At 39.3% G+C, this 20523-nt stretch overlaps 1 protein-coding gene across 1 annotated transcript in view; it reads right to left on the reverse strand.

The window, feature by feature from the left end:
• Positions 1-20523, reverse strand: part of DNAH14 (dynein axonemal heavy chain 14) — a 340072-nt gene that overhangs the window by 170644 nt on the left and 148905 nt on the right. The window contains 5 exon segments of the mRNA XM_020982026.2: positions 364-611; positions 6502-6589; positions 9727-9979; positions 11748-11965; positions 19705-19807. Of these exon segments, the coding sequence (XP_020837685.1) occupies positions 364-611; positions 6502-6589; positions 9727-9979; positions 11748-11965; positions 19705-19807 (910 nt within the window).

The raw sequence follows: 20523 nt of genomic DNA on the forward strand, positions 1-20523 counted from the left end.
TTTCAATGAAGAGATAAGGTACTACAGGCAGAGAAAGTTGCATGCATTGCCTGTAGTGGCCACTCTGTTGTTCTGTTCCTAGGATTGTAGATTTTGACCGAGAATGGACCTCATCGGTCATCTAGTCCAATCCTCTCATTTTTTTTTTTTAAACTCTTCTTTTCTATCAGAAGGGAGGGTACAATTGTTTGGAGGGCAGGGTGAGTCTTGTAAAAACTCAAAAAGTATCCATAAGACATTTGAAAAAAAAGATATTTATGCCCAAACATAATCAGATTTTACTTAATATTTAGAATAAATCAAAATCAAAGTTCAAATTACATATCCTTTCTGTTTTAATTCTATGCATGTATCAGAACTTACCGTATGGTGGATCTCCTTCAAACAATTCATGAATGAGGTTGTCAAAGTCATAGGTTGTTTTCTGTAGAGCTGCTAATCCATGCTCTGAGCCAAACAGGATATCATCTTCATGTTCATCTTCATGTTTCAAAGTTCCTCCAAAGGACCAAGTAAATGCAAACACAAAAATCTTATCAAGCATTAAGCATAATTTTTCAGGATTTCTCTGAAGAAACCGCTTTGGCTTTCTTTCCTTTTGGGAAGAGCTTCTGCAGTAGGGAACAAAAGGATTTGGAAGCACAGAGAAGGAATGAAAGGATGATAAAGATTTACTTACATATACTTGTGCTTAAAATTGTCATTATTAAATATTTCTGTGGCATTAGGTAAAAAAACCAAAGTATAGTTTTGAAAACTTAAGGGTTGACATGGTTTAATCATTTAATGGTGATCATGTGACAATTATTTCTTATTCAAAAGGTAAGATACTACATAAAAGGAATATTTGAAGTCTTTACAATATTTACTTTATCTCTTTCAATAATATATGCAAGCTTTGGATTTTCCTTTCTTCTAGGATGAAACTTGATTTTTGAATATGCAAATAAGAGACATCTGTGATTTTATCACTATTGGTAAAGGGAATCCCTCTATCAAAAGATCAATATCTGTGACTTAGTAGATAAAGTCCTCGGGAGATGCATTAGGCATTGACAGGTTAAGCAACTTGCCCAGGATCCCAGAACAAGTGTTAGAGTTGGGATCTGAACACAGGCCTTCCTGACTCAAGCTCATAAATTCTGTTTACTAAACCAAGCCTATATTGTTTTTTAATGGTTTTGTGTAAAAATATACTAATTTTTTAAAAAGCCACAGTTTTGAAATTTCTTTTTCCTAGCTCATAGAATTTCAGCTGGGAAGGAGTTTTTGAGGTCACTTAGTGTAACCTATACCTGAACAGAAGTTCTACAATATACTGTAGAACAGGCCATGTAGTGTCCAGTTGAGGACCACTAGTGATGGGGAGCTTGTTACTTTCCATGTCAACCCATTCCCAGGAGGGTTTTTTTTTTTACACTATGCTGACAGTCATCTCTCTGCAGCCTCTTTCCCTTGCTTCACTTTGTGTCTCTTGGGATCAGGCAGAACAAGTGTATTCCTTCTTCCACATAGCAATTGAATTGAAGAAATTTAGATCGTGGCAGAGATCTTGTTAGTCTGCCACACAAAAAAAGACTGTAGGGTTTGAGTGGGTTGAAAGGTGAGTTAGCATTTGAATTTTTGAATTCTAGTTCTTCAAAATCAACTGTTTCCTCTGGAGGATCCCAAGGAATCTGTAACTCAACATGGCTAAAATGAAGTCAGTGTCTTCAACCTTATACCAACTTCCCCTGCAAGCTTTTCTATTTTTACTGAGGGACCACCATCATTCCTTCTGTCCCTCAGACTCATAACCTCAGACTTTTCTTCAGCTCTGCCCCTGCTCCACACCCATTCAGGTGCCAAGTCTTGTTGACTATGCCTTTATAACATATCATATCCTTCTCTTTTCTCCACTCAAAAGGTCACAATTTTAACTCAGACTCTCATTACCTATCTTATGAAAGATTATAATAGCCTCCCAATCAGACTTCTGACTTCCAATTTCTCCCTGATCTAACCCATTTACTACACAGCTGTCAATTATCCTCTTAAAGCACAAGTCTGGCCATTTCACTTCCCTCCTCGAGAATCTCCAGTGACTATCTATTGCCACCAGGATAAAATTCAAACTCCTCACCTTGGCATTTAGTATCCTTCAGTTTGGTTCCAAGTTTATTGCACACTTCTCCCCTTCACTCCGTATGTGATTGATCAAGTTACATACCATTCCTCAAACTTGGCATCCCACCTTCCATCTGTATGCCTTTGTACAGGCTGTCCTCATGGCACTCCCCCTCTCTCTTATGATCCCTTATATTCATTTCAGTCCCTGTGCCATCTCCTTTGGGATACCTTTCCTGATCTCTCTAGTTATTACTCTATTCTCCCTCCTCCAATTATCATGTATGTACCTAACTGCTTACATGTTATATCCCTCCAGTGGAATGTAAACTTCTTGACAGGAGATGATATTAAAATATATGTATATTTTTTATTTTTATAGCTTTAATCTTACACTTGCTATGTATGTAATAGATCTTTGTTGGGTTGATTAATCAGAGAGAAGCAGAGCATGATCAGTACTTCCCTTGATCTGTAAATTATGCTTCTATGAACACAGCCGAATGTGACATCATTAGTTTTTTTGATTACCATGCCACATTGTTGACTTTCTGAGCATGAATTCTGCTAAAACTTGCAGGTCTTCTTTCAGTTCAGAATACTGACTACCTACAAATTCTAAAGAAGCAGAACCCACAAAAAGACAGAGTGAAGCAAATTTCCAGCCCAAGACAGCCTGGAAGGTTGATCAGAAAGGTATATCATGAAGGGCTGGGAGAGGAGCACAGTGTGGAGTGGGCGTGCAGGCCGCAGAGAACCTGGAGTAGGCCTCAGATGAATCACAGGCAGCTGTAGTGGCTTCCAGACTTCTCAACCCAGGAATGCCAAAGACAACTTAGAAGGTCAGTGGGAAAAGTCTGTTTCTGCGGTGAGAGAAGAGCTAGGTCTCAGAGCCAGTTTTTAAAAAATCCAACATATGGGGCAGCTAAGTGGCACAGTGGATAGAGCACCAGGCCCTGAAGTCAGGAGTACCTGAGTTCAAATCTGGTCTCAGACCAAACACTTGACACTTACCAGCTGTGTGACCCTGGGCAAGTCACTTAACCCCAACTGCCTTGAAAAAAAGAAAAAGAAAAAAATGCAACATAGGAATTTGCATTTATGCCAATTTAATTTCATCCAAATAAATCTGGCCAAGGGATTGGGGCAAAGAGAAAGACTGTGATCCAGAAATTGACTTCCTTGAGAAAGGAAAGAGAATGATGTGTGGACCAGTTGTTTAACTGTTTCAAGCACTTGGATACTATGATGAATTTGAATAGACATAGAAAGGGTGATAAATGATAGTGGTAGAGGAAAAGTCTAGAAGTGGCCAGAGAGCATGCCAAATCCTCTTCCTGGATCATTGTGTCAATGACATGGAAGTGGGAAGGGGGTTTCAGAGAACACAGTGGAAAGGGTAGTTACAGCTAGACTGAGACTTAAGAGAGGTAGGGCTAAGGTGGTTGGGGATGAGAAAATGGGAAGTACTTGTAGCAGGGGAAGGGTATAATTTTTGCTTAGGGACCTAGGGATTCTGTAGCACTGGAACTGGGAGAGCCATTAGACAGTACATTTTGACTGGGAGTGCTCCATCCTCATGAGTTCTGTGTTGGCAGAGGGAATAATGAGTTTTTCTTCAAGTATTAGGTAAGAAGGGAACTTGGGCTAGCTCTTAGTAGAGTTTTCTTTGTTGAGGTCTTGGAAACAAGAGAAAAAGAAAATGAAATGATCCATACCTTCAAGGAACTAAACATTTTGCTGTACCTTGTTATGGTCAGACAACATAGGAAGCATTTCATTCAGTCCTGCGGGTCACATTTTAGGGAGAACATTGATAATAAAGAAACTAGCGGAGAGTAACCTGGATGGTGAAGGGCTTACAGATCAAGCCATCAGGAGTATCTGAAGGAACTAGACTCATTTAAGCTTTAGAGGATATACTTCAGTAGGAAATAGGGTGTGAAAGCAGTGACTTGCTTGAGCTCTCCCCCAAACCCTTCAAATACCAGTGAAAAAATGACTCTAAACAAATTCTAAAGAAGCAGAACCCACAAAAAGACAGAGTGAAGCAAATTTCCAGCCCAAGACAGCCTGGAAGGTTGATCAGAAAGGTATATCATGAAGGGCTGGGAGAGGAGCACAGTGTGGAGTGGGCGTGCAGATGAATCACGGGCAGCTGTAGTGGCTTCCAGACTTCTCAACCCAGGAATGCCAAAGACAACTTAGAGGGTCAGTGGGAAAAGTCTGTTTCTGCGGTGAGAGAAGAGCTAGGTCTCAGAGCCAGTTCCAGAGCACACAGCGCTGCCCGGGGGCGGTGGCTGCCTCCTGAGCTTCCAGCCCACAGACCGAAGGGGAATCAGGTGACTGATCAGAGGGGGATTGCAGGGACCTCTTTGCCAGTGCTGAGGCAAGAATCTCTTGCTTTGCCCATGCTTAGATCTGGGTCACAGTTCTGGCTGGCAGTCCTGGGGCAAGGAGGAACTCTGGCGTGGTGGAGCTTGTAGTGGCTGCACAGAGGAAACCTTCCTCACAGTTCCAAGACAGAAAAGACTGCTTGTGGTCACTCATAGACCAGGAAAGGAGTAAACACCTGGCACCTTATCATACCATCTCAGAAGAACTGAAAATTTACAGGTCCCTAGAAGTATCTCTGAAAATAGCTGCATAAACCCCTGAAGCTTGGGACAGTACATTCTCCACATTGGAACCAGACTCTTACCTTAACAAAGAGTTTAAAACTCAAGTAATTGGCTGGGATCATGAGCAAACCTCGCAAAAAGAGTCAGACTATATTATCTTACTTTGGTGACAAAGAAGAACAAAACATACAACCAGAAGAAGATAACAAAGTCAAAGCTCCTACGTCCAAAGCCTCCAAGAAAAATATGGATCAGTCCCAGGCCTTGGAAGAGCTCAAAAGGGATTTTGAGAAGCAAGTAAGAGAAGGAGAGGAAAAACTGGGAAGAGAAATGAGAGTGATGCAAAAAAACCATGAAAAACAAGTCAACAGCTTGCTAAAGGAGACCCCCAAAAATACCGAAGAAAATAACACCTTAAAAAACAGCCTAACCCAAATGGCAAAAGAGGTCCAAAAAGCCAATGAGGAGAAGAATGCCCTAAAAAGGAAATAATAGTATCTTCATGTACTTGAAGGGCTGGCATATGATGGAGAGATTGCCACTAGAAGTCAGATCAGCTGACAGAATTTTGCAAAGTGGTGAAATTTAGGCTTGATGTTAAAAATAAAAAGCAAAAAAACTTCTCAACAATTAGAGTTATCCCAAAGGGGAATAGGCTGGCTTAAGAAGTAGTAGGTTCCTCCTCTCTGCAGGTCTTTAAGCAAAAACTGGAAGACAACATACTGGATATTACAGAGATAACGCTTCTTCAAGTATAGATTGGGCTAGATGGTGCTGGCTATGGTTTATTTGACTCTGATCTTCTGGCCACAGAGTCTGAGAAGGAGGGACCTGACTTATCTTGGCTATAGCCTTAAATGAATATGGATGATACAAGCTAGAGCCAGCTTGTATAATTTCCAGAGAGCCTATTGTTAAATTTTCATTGTGAGCCTTTACACCTAAGAAATTAGCAAATGCTACACATCAGAGCTTGATGTATTGTTTTGTGTATTGCCCAAACTTCAGAAAGTGATGGAGAAGATGTTAATAATGCAGATCAAACTTAAACTGTATCGTGCACACATCTCCCTCCTTTCCCTCCAGAGCTGGTTGTTAAATATTTATCAGCACATCTTTGTTTATAAGCAACATTGGCATAAAATCTCAGGATTTCATAATAGGTGACAGTGAACAAAATTCTTCTCATGCGTCCTTAACAGCTCCATTTTCCTACAACAGCAGAGAAGATTGGGCATCAATTACAATTCACTAAGATTACAGTTAATAGGATTATATGGCAGCTAGGTGGCACAGTGGATAGAGTGTGGGGGCCTCATTTTCCTGAGTTCAAATCCGGCCTCAGACACTTCCTGTGTGACCCTGGACAAGTCACTTAACCCAATTTGCCTCAGTTTCCTCATCTGTAAAATGAGCTGGAGAAGGAAATGGCAAACCACTCTAGTGTCTTTGCCAAGAAAACCACAAATGGGATCATGAAGAGTTGGACATGATTCAAAAGATTCCACCACCACCACCACCACCACCACCACCACCACTACCACCACCAAGATTATAGTAATCTGAAAAGAGTCCATGATGATTTATTCCTTTCTCATGTACAGATTCTGGTCCAATGAATTCAAATAGTACTTATTACAGCAACAGCTAGGCTTAATAATTGAAAGATTTCTCTGGTAATTATGTAAAGACTATGATAAACCTGTGATAAACCAATTTGAAGTAGAAGCTGTGGATACACTGGTTCATTACAAAATCTTGATTTGTGACTGACCTTTTTTCTTTATCAGCCTCTGACTGTCTGAATTTAAAAGCGTATTTATTTGTTGGGCTTGTTTCTGATGTTACAGTCGGTTCAATAGCTGGAAAAAGGGAAAGGAAAACTTATTTTTTTCTAGCAGTCAATAATTTCCCATTATTTAGGTTAGCTAAGCAAAAATGTTATCATTTCAGTTTCAAAATGTGGGGAAGTTTTGTAAACACACTGCACTAGATTGGCCTTTTCAGAATTATTAGGGAGTGAACCAGATGACCGCTAGTCCTAGTCCTATCAGCTGTCCACATTTTTGTATGCATCTAAGTTGTACATCTTTACAGATTACACAATGGGTTCTCCTATGGAGTCCTCAAGTATTATGTAGATAGTCTTTAAGATATAAAATGTTTTCCTTTGGTTCATAGCCTTTTCGTTCCAGATCATATTTAGCAGGTGTGACTGGGTGTTGCTACACTGTTTAGAAGTTTTTTCCTACGTTGTGTTCTACATAGCCTTGGCATTCCATGAGATAGGAATATAGATTCTATGAGAAAGTGCCAATGTGTTGAGCTCACAATAGCATTTGGGTGGGGGCTTAGATGTGTTAGGAGGACAGCCATCAGCCAGTGCCACAGTTTGGCTGTAATTGAGATAGAAAGGCAGAAAGATAGATAGATAGATAGATAGATAGATAGATAGATAGATAGATAGATAGATAGATAGATAGACAGACAGACAGACAGACAGACAGATAGATAGATAGATGGAGGTGAAAGACAATACACATTATACTGATACATATACTGATATATATGTATATATACAAATAATGATAGTGACAATGCTGCTGCTAATAATGATAATATTTATAATAATAGCTAAGATTTATATAATACTTAGTATATGCCAGGAACTGTGATAAATGCTTCACGATTATTATCTCATTTCATCCTCACAACACCCTGGGAGTGGGTGGGAGGTAGGTGCTATTATTATCCCCATTTTATAGATAAGGAAACTGAGTGAAACAGACGCTAAATGACTTACCCAGGGTCACACAGCTAGTAAGTGTCTAAGGGCAGATATGAATTCAGGTGTTATGCACACATACACACATACACACACACACAAAATATACCCATATATATGTATGTACATTCACGCAAACATACACACACAAACATACATATATGTAAAAATTTCCAAGGATAATGGAGATGAGGTGGATAGGAAAACTTTGTATTGAAGTAGGTATGCAGAGGGACGGGAGTTAATAATTTAAAAGTGAGTATAATTACTCGTAAAGACTGATGACATAACACAAACATCACATTTTGAAAAGCTGAAGGAAGACCTTGGTGAGAACATGCAGAAATGCCACTGAGGAAGGAGAACTAAACAACTCCACTCCCTACCACCACCATTATTTTCCTTTGAGTTTGGGGTCAGTGGATGGGGGGGAACCACCTCTGGAGAATAAAGCAGGGAACAAAGCCATGTGTAGTGGAAATATACTTTGCTCTGTGCTCCTCTGATGTTTCCTAAACTTCATTTTGCAACCTGGCTCCATTGTGTAACTCTGTCTTATGATGTCACAGTATGATGTAGTTTTAATTTGCCATGGAAAGTTAGTGACTAGCTTACTGCTCCTCCAACCCTGCTCCCTCCCCACATGCTTTAGCTTTCTCTATGTTTCCGGTTAAGAGACCATCCCCTACCTTGTTTCCTAGCATAAGACCGTAACTGCCTGCAGTACCCAAGGGCAGAATAGTTGGGAGGCCTTCTCTTATCCTGCACTGGGGGAGATGCACCCCCTCTCCCCGGAGATGCTCAAGGTTAGAATATTGTAGATGGGTGGAGAATGTCTTTGAAGATCCCTACTAAAAAAACCCCACTTAAATTCCCAAATTATTGTCAGTGTCTTGACTGCATGAGGCTGATACCCAGAGATCAGCTCTTCCACTCTGTAGGCATTATCTAACTTGCCAAGTGGGATCCCCATTTCCTCCTCCACAGCCTCCCAGGTCATTCTCCCTCTTCCTTCCCAGTGCCTTCCTGTGGGTTTTGCTGCTTGTGCTAATGACCTCTGGACTTTGCTCATGTCCTCACCAGGGACTCACTAGGTTCCTTGACTGCTTCACCTTCACAGGCAGGACTCCCTGCCTTCACAGAGGAGAACAAGGGCTAAGCCTGAACTCCAAGCCTCAGTGACAGGGAATTCCCCTCCTATAGAACCTCTTAGATCTCTGAGCCACTGACTAGAGTAGGACTAGAATCTCCTGGGCCTTGGCCCCAGTCGAAGGGAATTCTTTTTCTGTCTTGGTCAAGAGCAAGGCTTGTACTCCCCATCAATACACCATGTTTCTACAACTGGGAGAAGATGCTATGGAGAGGTTAGGAAGAGGTTCCAGATAAATTTTCACATTGCACTATTTTCTGGGAGAGCTGAGGGAGAAAGGGTATGGAACTAAGGCAAGGCTTAAGAGAAAGTAGACTAGGAATACCATCAACTACGCACAAATTGTATCTGATTTTGCTTAATTGTTAATATAAAGAGGAATCTTAAAAATTTGCAGAAGTTTAGAAATTATATTGGTATTAGGGCATTTATAACATTATCTCTTCCTCCCCTCCTTCTCCCCTATCATCTCCAGCAAGGTGGCATCATGGTTAGAGTTCTGGGCCTGGAGTCAGGAATACCTGAGTTCAAATCTGCCCTCAGACACTTGCAGCTGTGAGACCCTAAACAAATCTCTTCAATTTTATCTCTGAATATTCCCCAAGAGAGTCTCTTCATTTAAATTGGGCAAATCAGCTTTTGTTCTCCTATATAAGATGTCTTAGCTTCTGCTTTTATGCATTGCATATACCATATAGTCTTCCTGTGATATCTTTCTCTATTTTCTCCTTTATTTTTGTCTATATCCAACTCCAAAACATAGCTCAAACCTTCTTCCCTAATCAACCCCACCTGATAATTTTCAAACTAAATCTTTTATGAATCCTCTCAGTACTCATGTATTTAATTGGTGATTTTTTCTGATTTGCACGACTGGCACATAACTTGTTAATAAACTTCATCACTCACACATAGTGTTTTATCTTCCCAACCAGAATGCAAACTCTTGGTAGGGAGAGATTTTTATTTCATTTCATTACATTTTCTTTCAAATTTTACCCAATAGGCATTCAAGAAAATTAATTGATTTCAGTAAAATTATCTGGAAAAATTATTCTACTTACATTTCCCAAAAATTCCGTTCTTTTCCATGAAACTAAAATAAGCATCAAGAATCCTGCAGAGATTTATTAAAATTGATATTTCCTGTACAGAAAAAGGCTGTGTACTATTATGCTTCCTTAAAAAGTGTAGGCCTTCTTCCACACTTTTTTTAAACATTCGTTCAAGATTTTCTATGCCATGTTGTGGAAGAAATTTTGAAACTTTTACAAGCCACGTCTTAACGTATGGCTCCCATCCTAGATCAGCAGGATCCTAGAAATTAAAAATAGTATAAGATGAGAGACTAGGTATATGTTATTCATAACATATAATTAGTAAATGAAAATTTACTATGAAAATACAGATTTTTCATTTTATGAGTGCCTCTAATTATCTAAGTAAGTTAGGAAAATATGACTTCTATGATTACTTTACATTTTCTAATGGTGGTTTGGATGTGCCTTTTCTCCCTCTGCTTTTTTTCCTCCCTCCCTTAATTTATTTCTATTGGTAGAAATGGGCTGGGAGACGGTATTCCTGGAGCTACATTGGGATGTGGCTATGGCTGACATGAGGCCAGAATAAGCAGATTATCACAGATAGTATGGTCAAAGGTATCGTCGGGTCCCAGGGACCATGTTACTTCCACTATCTGTCGGTTTACTGACACCAATCAACTCCCTGGTTAAGGCAGCTTCTGGGTTCTTCTACTGTTCACTCCTTCCCGAGAGCAACTCTAGCAAAACTGTAAAGGAGGCAGAGTTGGTTTTCCCCACAACATGTGGGTGCTAACTTTCGTTTGCCTTTTTCCCCTGCAGAGGGTCCGTCCTTCAACTTCCCATTCACTAAAGCCCAGTGCCTTCACACTTTGTCCTTCCTCCCCTCTATCCAAATGTGCTCTCAGATTGGCACTGACCTTGGCACTGGTCATTGTCACTGAAGATATAGTACGTTGTACCGATATTCACATGTCTAACAACAACTTAAGTGTTATTCCTCCAAGGAGAGTTTATATTTTAACGTGGATCAAAAATTGGAAGATAAAATGATTCTTGGCTCTAATTGTGGAATGCTGGTTTTTGAGTGAAGGACAATTTGGGGGAAAGGGGAATGGAGATCTTCACTAGTTACCTCTAAATAATAACACAGATAACCATTGATTTTGCCTATGGGAGGGTCATTCCTATTTCTCACCTAATTGAGCTACTCCACCTAACTTGGTTGACAAAAGTCAAGGGTTCAATAACTACCCGTATCAATTAGCTTCACATAGAGAAGCCATAAACTTCATCTCCAAATCTCCCCAAATATATTCCCCAGCTGAGTTTTTATGGCATCTCCCAATATTCAGTCAACTGTCTTGTATACATATATGTGTGCCACTAGTGACAAGAGAGGCGGGATGAAATACATATGATTCAGTGTAGACTCTCACCAGTCTCCTGCCATTGATAACTGGAGTATGACCTTTCTAATTAAATCACCTCAGCTTCTATTTTCCTAAAATCCCTTCAGGACTCAGCTCTAGTCCCACCTTTTGCAGGAGGCTTTTCTCAGCCCCTTCTCACCTCCCCGCCAGCTGCTGCGATCTTCCCTTCTCTGATTACTTTCCACGTACTCTGACTATAGCTCGAACATACCTAGTTATTTATACATTGCCTTTCCTGTTAGAACGTGTTCCTCTTACGGGCAGGATCATGTTATTTGTCTTTCTTGTATGCCCCATTCTTAGCACATAGTGCCTGGAGCATAGTAGGTAGGTTGACAAAACATGGTGTGTTGTAACCATGAGTGATATTAGCATTCAGTGGCAACAACGATATTCATTTTATAATGGTTTATAATCAAATTATAAACAGATATGTTTCTAGCATTGATTAGGAACAAGAAGAAGAACGACAACTCTGTAAGCCTTGGGGAAACAATTTCAGTAGGACCAGTGGCTCCCTCCTAGACATTAAAGTTTCAAAAATATATCTGAAAGGAAGTTTACTTTTTACAACATACTCTCTTAATACGAGAATTATTCCTAGAATCCTACCACATAGACCATTGCACATCGAGTGATAGTAGCAGGGCTGGCTTGAGAGAGATTATCCACTTCAAAAATCATCCTTATGCTATCAGTTAAAATGATTCTCTCACTGTTAGCAAGGCGCAAAGTTTTGTTGTCATCTAGCACAGTGTTTAGGTTTTCTATCCATATGGTGTCAACTGGACCATCAAACACTATGCACTGCCAATCTGTAATTGTCATGCCTGCAAAATTTTTTTAAAAAATTGTTTGTTATGGTTTGTAGCACGTGTTTTATTTTTCTCTAAATATAACTTATAAGTGTCAACCTTCTTCTACTATATGTTGTAAATTATGTTTATATTATTTAGGAAGTTTATTTTCTAATTGAGGTAGAAGACGGTAGCTTAGAAAATATTTTTTAGTTTTGGAGAAGAGTTTTGAAAAGTAATCTAAAATTATCTCAATTGGGTCCTAACTGCAGCAAGGAAATTCTTTTACTTTTGCTTTTCCCTAATTGGGTTTCTATGACACTTCCCAAGTTTGCTGTTTTAAATTTCCTCTCTTATTATCCCTAATACTTTGATGAGAAAAGAAGCCATTCACCATGAACTCCCTCATTTTTCCTCTTCTGCATCTCAATCACCCTTGACATCATCCTCAATTCTTTCCCTTTGCTCAAGTCTCTAATGAAGGGATGGCTCTTCTCACTAAGCCAGTTTGTCTATTTGTGCCCTTGACCCTCTCCCCTCTAGCAGCCTGCTCCTACTATCATTCTTCATCTCTTTAAGTTTTAATCTCTATCTATTAGTTCTTTTTCAGGGACTGACAAACACTCCCATGAGCTCCTCTTCCTTAAAATACTTTTGTTTGACCCTAGTATCTCTTAAAGCTACTCGCCTTTCTCTCTTCTAGCTGAAATATTAGAAATTTTAAAAAAGTTACCTTTACTTGGTGTTTTCACTTTCTCTCCTTTCACTTAATTCTCAACCCAGTTGTCATTAGGCATCCATTATTGCTCATTTGAAGTTACTTTTTCAAGAATTATCATCAATCTCCTACTGTCAAATCTGATGGGTTTTTCTCAGGCTCCATCTTTTTTGACCTCTGCAGCCTTTGACACTGTTGAAAACCCCCTCCTTCTAGACATTCTCTCTTCCTTGTGTTTTTGTGACACTGTTCTTTCCTGCTTTTCCCCTTGTCTGGTTTCTTGTTCTCAGCCAAGCCTAAGGCCAGGACTCTGGTAATTTAGATTCAATACTGGCATGAATAAAATACACTTAGTTTCATTCAACAGGCAACATGAAAAGATTTGCTCAGTAAGGGAAGGCATTATCAAAGAGATACATCTAACATGCTGTGAGTTGATTCAACTGAACAAAATTCTGCTGCCTCTGAGTGGTGTGTAGGCCTGGTTCCAGGGAAGATAAGGCAAAACCTCAGCTGTCTGAACACAAGGTGGTTCCAGTGACAAAGTCCAAGGTTCCACTGAAGGACATATAAAGATGGAAGCTACAGTGCAGATAGCATGGCTTGGAAATGGTGACAGACAATTATACTTTTTTTTCCTCTTAAAATTTTCTGTAGAATTTTATTCTTGGGATATTCCCATGCTCCTAGGAACTCACAGGTCATGAAATTTTACCTGTTCTTCCTCTGAATGCCTTGAAGTCTGTTTTTCTCCAAATTAGGATGCATGTTAGCAGATGTCTTGCTTTCCTGTTCTTTATCACAAACTATAGGAAGGGGAGTAGTTGCTTCCCTGAAATGTTTTCATCATTTCTACCCTAATGACCTGTTCCTTGCTGTTAGCAAGAATCAGACCTGTAGAAATCCCGTGTTGATTTCTCCAGGTAGTCTACGGCATTTTATAATGACAAAATGGTTTCTGTTTCTTATTCCTTTCTAAACACCAATCCTTGAAAACTGCTTAATCCTTCTCTCATACACATATGTTATCAGATGCAATTGGAGGAAATCACTGAATTGACTGGGTTCACTACAAATTTACATAATTTCAACTGGGCTTTCACTGCTGCATGCTTCTTTTTACTCTTCCCTGACTGATTGTTTATGCCACTCCTTGGCCAAACCCTCTTTTATCTTTTCAGGCCGTTCTCTATATTATCTTACCTTCTATATCTCTGCCTCACTAAGTACTTCATTAAAAAAAAATCATCCATCTTTAGCTCTCTCTTCTCCCCAACTCTTCACTCTGTATCATCTTGACATTTCCTCTCATTCTCTTTTGCTCCAATTTTGGAGGAAGAAGTGGTCCTTTTCTTTGCAAACACCATCCCCTTTCCTTGTGTATTGGATCCCATCTCTTCTAGGAACTTATCCTTTTAATCATTCCCTCTCTCTTCAAAATTTTCATTTTTTTTAAATCTAAAGTCTGCTGCTTCCCAGATTTCTCCCATCCTTAAACCAAACCAAACCAAAAAACCCCCCCAAAACAAAAAAACCAAAAACCAAACAAGCAAACAAAACCCCTTTATTTGATCCTACCATTGCCTCAAGTATTTTCTCCCTTCGATCTATTTTCTGTCTTGTTTTTCATTCAAGATCCCCTACATTTTCTTCTATTTCCTTTAAAAAATTTCCTTTAATATTTTTTTCATTCTTATAAAGTCATCGACTTCTATTTGTGCCACTCAAATTTTCACCAATTTTGTTACATGGGTAAGGTTTTGTACCTCTTGCACTAAGATGTTAATTCTTTTTCCAAGTCTTTCCTCACATTCTCATTTCTTTTCAAATTTCTTTTATTGTTCTCACTTCATTTGCAATAGTATCTTAAATTCTTTAAAAAGCATCTTGCATCTTTTCTCCTAGTAATTCTGTATCTTGTGTTTGATTTGTGTTTTCTTTTGAGGCTTTGCTTGTAGGTATTTTAGAGTTAATTTCTTCTTCTGGGTTTAAGTCTTAGGCATCTTTGGAATCAAAATAGCTCTATATTATTATTATTATTTTAGTTTGCTCATTTCCCTAGTCTTAATTGCCAGATTGGGATTTTTGGTTAGGGCCAGGTTCTGCACAGTTTTGATATGATTGTCATGATCTTGTATGTTTCTGGCCTATCTTACTTACACTTTTGTCAGTACATTTGTCAGGTATTGAGTGCTATATTCTTCAAGGATGTGATCTACTGTAGGAAGCTGCAGATTTCCAGGGGATAGACTGAGGGCTGTACTGGTTTCCATAAATTATCAAAAACCTAGAATAAGACTTCTGGCACTTAGATGCATCTTCAGTGGAAGACTATAAGGCAACATAATACAGTGGAAAGAGCACTGGAGTTGGAATTATGGTGCCTTAGCCTGAATCTGAGCTCTGTTACTATGTATGTGACCTTGGGCAAGTCACACTCTCCCTAGGATTCATTTTCCTCACCTATGAAATTGAGGTTGGAGCAGGATTAGATCTCCCAGACCATGTTTAGCTCTAAGTCTGTGATCTTATGATCTTTGATTGATGAAAAGACAGAAGAGTCATACTGAACATGAGGGTATATATAGGTTGTGGGGTTGTGGTCTGCACTGGTGGATCAACTAGACGTACTGACAGTCATAAAACCACTCAAATATCCAAGTACTACAAAAATAAAGTAAAATTATTTCAATACTTCAGGATTCTCTGATTTTTGTCCATGTGGATACTCCCTCCATTAATAATGATTACTGCACTTTTAGATAGTGTTCTTGAATTGCTGTGTGCAAAAGTTTCATCACTCTATCTTAAGAGAAAAAATACATGGTCATATTATAGGGCTCATACTTGAAACCTTTCCAACTTGGTAAGGTCTGACAAGCTTTTGATATGTTTGTATTCCATTTAAGAAGCCAGGGTCATGTCCATACCACAATGAGACATCTTTACTACATACAGTCTAAATAATACTACACAAATATGTGAAGGGAGTATGATTTTGTCATCATGGTGAGCTCCCAGATTACAACCCACTTACATTTCAAATAAGTCCTACAGAGTTTTCTTAAATACATAAAGTTTAAATGTTTTGCTTAGGATGACATAGCTAGTAAGAAATTTTATGGTTCATTTGACCAGCAAGATGGAGGGCTAGACATTTTCTGCAGGACTCACTAACTCTCAAAAAACACTCTCAAGCTCCAAAAAGGAATTAGGCATCAGAGGTAGAGCAATGGCTGCTGAATCCACAGGATTAGAAAGCAAGAAACTCAACAACGCAAAAGCCTTATGAGTGAACAGTAGTGCTAATCCATAACACTCCTACATAGCATGGCCCCCTCAACTAGCCTCTACATGCTTACAGAGTATAAAATACAATCAACAGTCTTGTACTCTATGATGCACTCAGGGATTCCTTTCTGCTGCATGGTCTCTGCCAAAATCTAGCTCCTACTCTTTCTCCAACATCTGGTTGCAATAAGGGAAGAAATCTGGTTTCATACTGCCTTGAGTGGCTCCTAGAGGGAATTCCAAGGCTGCAGAGACTCTGCCAGGAACATCCACCTACTCTCCACCAATCCCACAAAAAAACAGCAGAAAGTGATTCAGCTTAGTAATAGAACTAAAGAACAGAGGTGGAGTTCCGCTTCTGGGAGCCAAGATGGTGGAGTAAAAAGGTAGCTGCTCTCACCCTTCCCTATCAACCTCTGAAAACCCAGAAAATATCACCCTAGAATAAAAAAAGCCCTGGAACAGCTGAACTAGAAGAAAGACAGGGAACAGCAGTGCAGCAGCCCAGCAAACGGGTCTCCCTGTGCCTCAGCAAAAATAAGGGAAGCAGCACTACAAAGCCCCCAGGTGGATAAGAACCCTGCAGCATTCATCTGAAAGGAGCTGAAGAAAGCAACCTAGAGTCTTCCTAAAGTCCCAGCCTTGCTGATTCCAACCCAACATCAGGTAAGCTTTCAGAACCCTACAGCCTCCAACTGTCAACCAGGAGGAGATCCTGAAGCCCAGGTGGTAGAGCAGGCAAACACCCCAACACCTGGACCTCCGAGTGCCTCAGTGAGGGTGGGGAACTGGTGGAAACCAGCTCAGAAAACCACCAGGTGCCTCAGCACTCTACCACAGAGGAATCTCCTAGTTCATTAGCAGAAATGAGGGAGGCAGCATTGCAAGGGGCCCCAGGCAGATAAACACCCTGCAGCACCCATCTAAAAGGAGCTGAAGAAAGCTAAAGGAAAGGAAAAGCAGGCAACCTAGAATTGCCTGAAAGTTCCAGCCTTGCTGATTCCAGCCCAACATGAGGTAAGCTGCCAAAACCCTACAGCCTCCAATTGCCAACATAAGAGGCCCCAGCACACAAAGCCAGTGACCAAGACCTAGGCTCCCAACACAAGAAGCTTGGGTCAGTGCCCTCTGTTCCCCAGCAGGAGAGCTCAATCTCTTTAAAGGCCAGGGAATAAAGAAACCATGAGTAAAAAGAAATGTACCATAGATTCATATTATGAGAAGAGTGGAGATCAAGACAGAAATTCTGAAGAGGACAACATTGTCAACAAACCCACATCTGCAACATCAAAAGGGAATATGAACTGGTCTGAAGCCAAAAAGCCTTCTTAGAAGAGCTCAAGAAGGATTTTAAAAGTCTAATGAGAGAGGTAGAAGAGTCCTTAAAAAATACAATTGGCCAATTGGAAGAAAACAAGTCCCTAAAAAACACAATTGGCAAACTGAAAAAAAGTACACTGAAGAAAACAAATCCCTTAAAAATACAATTGGCCAATTGAAGAAGGAAGTACAAAAACTAACAGAAGAAAACAATCTGTTAAAAACTAGAATTGGACAAATGGAAACTAATGACTCTATGAGAGAGCAAGAATCAGTCAAACAGAAACAAAAAAATGAAAAAAATGGATGAAAACATAAATACCTCATCAGTAAAACAACCAACCTGGAAAATCGATCCAGGACAGACAATTTAAAAATCATTGGACTACCTGAAAATCATGATGAAAAATAGAGCCTGTACAGTATCTTTCAGGAAATCATAAAGGAAAACTGCCCTGAAGTCCTAGAACCAGAAGGTAAAATAACCACAGAAAGAATACACCGCTCAACACCTGAAAGAGATCCCAAATTGACGATGCCAAGGAATACAATAGCCAAATTCCAAAATTACCAGATGAAAGAGAAGGTGCTACAAGCAGCCAGAAAGAAACAATTTAAATATCATGGAACCACAGTCAGGATTACACAGGACCTTGCAGCTTCAACATTAAAAGACCACAGGGCATGGAACATGATATTCCTTAAGGCAAAGGAGCTTGGATTGCAGCCAAAGATCAACTACCCTGCAAAAATGAGCATGATTTTTCAAGAGAGGAGATGGATATTCAATGAAATAGGGGACTTCCCCATAAAAAGACCAGAGCTCAACAAAAAATTTGATCTTCAAGTACAAGATTCAAGAAAGACATAAAAAGGTAAATGGGACAGAAAGATACAAAATGTTGTTAATAAGGGTGGACTGTTTACATCCCTACAAGGGAAGATGACACTTGCAACTCTTGAGAACTGTATTGTTATTACACCATGTTAAAGGACTATACAGAAAGGAGGTGGATATTAGTTAACTTTGATGTAATGTTAAAAAAAATCTAATCAAGTGGGTTAAATGGCTCCAAGTAAGTGGATTAGTCTGATCTTAGAAAATGTACTGAGAAAGGAGGAGGCAGACAAGGGTAAATTACATTACAGGAAAAGACAGAAAATCCTATTACAGCAGAGGGAAGAAGGGAGGGGGGTGAGCATTGTTTGAACCTTGCTGTCATCAGATTTGGCTCAAGAAGGGAATAACATAATCAGTTAGGTATGGAAATCTAAGTTGCCCTATTGTCAGTAGGAGGGAAAAAGGGAAAGAAAAAGGAGAGGGGATGGAAAGGGAGGGAAGAAGTGGTATGGGTAAAGGGGAAGGGGATAATAGATGGGAGGAGAGACTGAAGGAGGTGGTGGTCAAAAGCAGGGAGAGAGGAGAAAGAAAAGCATACAGGGGGAAAAAGGATGGAGAAAAAGACACAGATAGTAATCATAACTGTGAAAGTTGAATCATTATCTTTTTTTTCTCTTCTGTTGAGTTTTGTTTCCTCTTTCTGATGGTTCCTCCTATTGGTTTTAATTTTTACTTACAACTTCACTAATGTGAAAATATGTTTAATAGGAATATAAATGTATAGCCTATATCAGATTGCGCACTGTCTTGGGGAGGGTGGTGGGGAGGAAGAGGGAGAAAAGTTTTAAACTCAAAAGCATATGGAAGTGATTGTTGATAAATCAAAATAAATTAATAAAATTTTTTAAAAAAAAATGGAGGTGAACTAGGGTAGGGTATAAGTGGCAGTTCGAGACCTGAAGGAATGGATTCAACTAGGGCCAGTCTTGAGTCTCAGCAACTACTCAAGGAAGGGACCAAGATTAGCAAAAAATAAGTTCCCCAACAGAGGAAGAGGCTGACAGTGTCATGATTTAGTATGAAAGGTAAATCCTTCATCAAAGTGGGTAGTGTCAAAAAATGAGTGATAGGGTTCTTGCATGATTCAAGGGAGAAATCAGATTTTTGCATGAAGTTAGAAGAAAACACAGAATTTATTCACAGCAGGAATAATAAGCAGAATAGAAAAACTTGAGTTCATGGTAACAAGTCCCTCCAAAGAAGCAAAATTCAGCGCAGCAGATTAGGAATACTAATATTGAAGTGAAGGACAACACGGAAGAAGAGAAGCTGGTAAATGTCAGGAGCGCAATTTGAACTGAAGTCCTCCTTACCCAGCCCACCATTCACTATGCAACACTGCTTCTACTTACTACTACGTTATACTACATTGTACTATAACTTATTTCTTGCTATACATATACCTACTTCTTGTACATTATAACATAAAAATGATTAAAAGAATAACAATGGAAAAATGTTATATAATAGAGATGAGCAAAGTTTCTATTTGTTTGATGTGTATCTTTTACATTATCTTCTCAATTTAGTGAGATCGCTTACTTTGATTTTCTTCTGGAGATTGAACATCTTTCTCTGTTTCATCCTCATCCTCATCTTCAACATGAGTAAACTCTTCTCTTTTATTAGGATCAAGCATGAAAATCTAAAATATATTAAAAATTAATGTTTACAATGTTATTTGACAAATCATGATTGACTGGAATGTAGGATAAGATTGAACATAAGCCAACTGCCTCCTTTTTATATTTGAGAAGTAAAAAATTAGTTAATAGAGCCATATATGGCAGGTAGTAGATTGAGAACAGGACTTGGAGTCAGTAAATCTTAGGTTTAAATCTTGCTTCTGACACGTTTTGGCTGTGTTGGCAAATCCCTTAACCCCTCAATTCACCATGCAACTGTCTAAGAATATGTTACAGAGCAGATACTCTACATTAGTAAAGGGTAGAAGGAGTTTCTTCACTGGGAATTTTCTGTATCAATAAAATCACAGGTCTGGTCCACATATCACATATTAGCTGTATCACAGGACCTCACTGGTAGTCATCTTGTCTTGTCCTTTGATATCAAGTTGGATTCAAAGATGATACTGATTAAAATATTTCTTGAAGAAACTCAACAAAACATCTGTGACATGTTCAAGTTGCATAAAAGATTAGATAAACTTTTAGTTTAGAGTTCAGAGTGCCATATAGGTTCCCAAACTTAATTGCCAATTTTCCCCAAAGAACTCTGGTCCCCTAGGCCAGCTGAAATCTCTACTTCTACAACACCTATATACAAAAGACAATGTCTGGCAGAGAGTCATTAATGATAAGGCTTGATATTAAGTATTATTTCCATGCAATGTTGACAACC

The sequence above is a fragment of the Phascolarctos cinereus genome, unplaced genomic scaffold (genome assembly GCF_003287225.1).
Source record: "Phascolarctos cinereus isolate Bilbo 61053 unplaced genomic scaffold, phaCin_HiC Scaffold_5;HRSCAF=322, whole genome shotgun sequence".
In the NCBI taxonomy this organism is placed as follows: Eukaryota; Metazoa; Chordata; class Mammalia; order Diprotodontia; family Phascolarctidae; genus Phascolarctos; species Phascolarctos cinereus.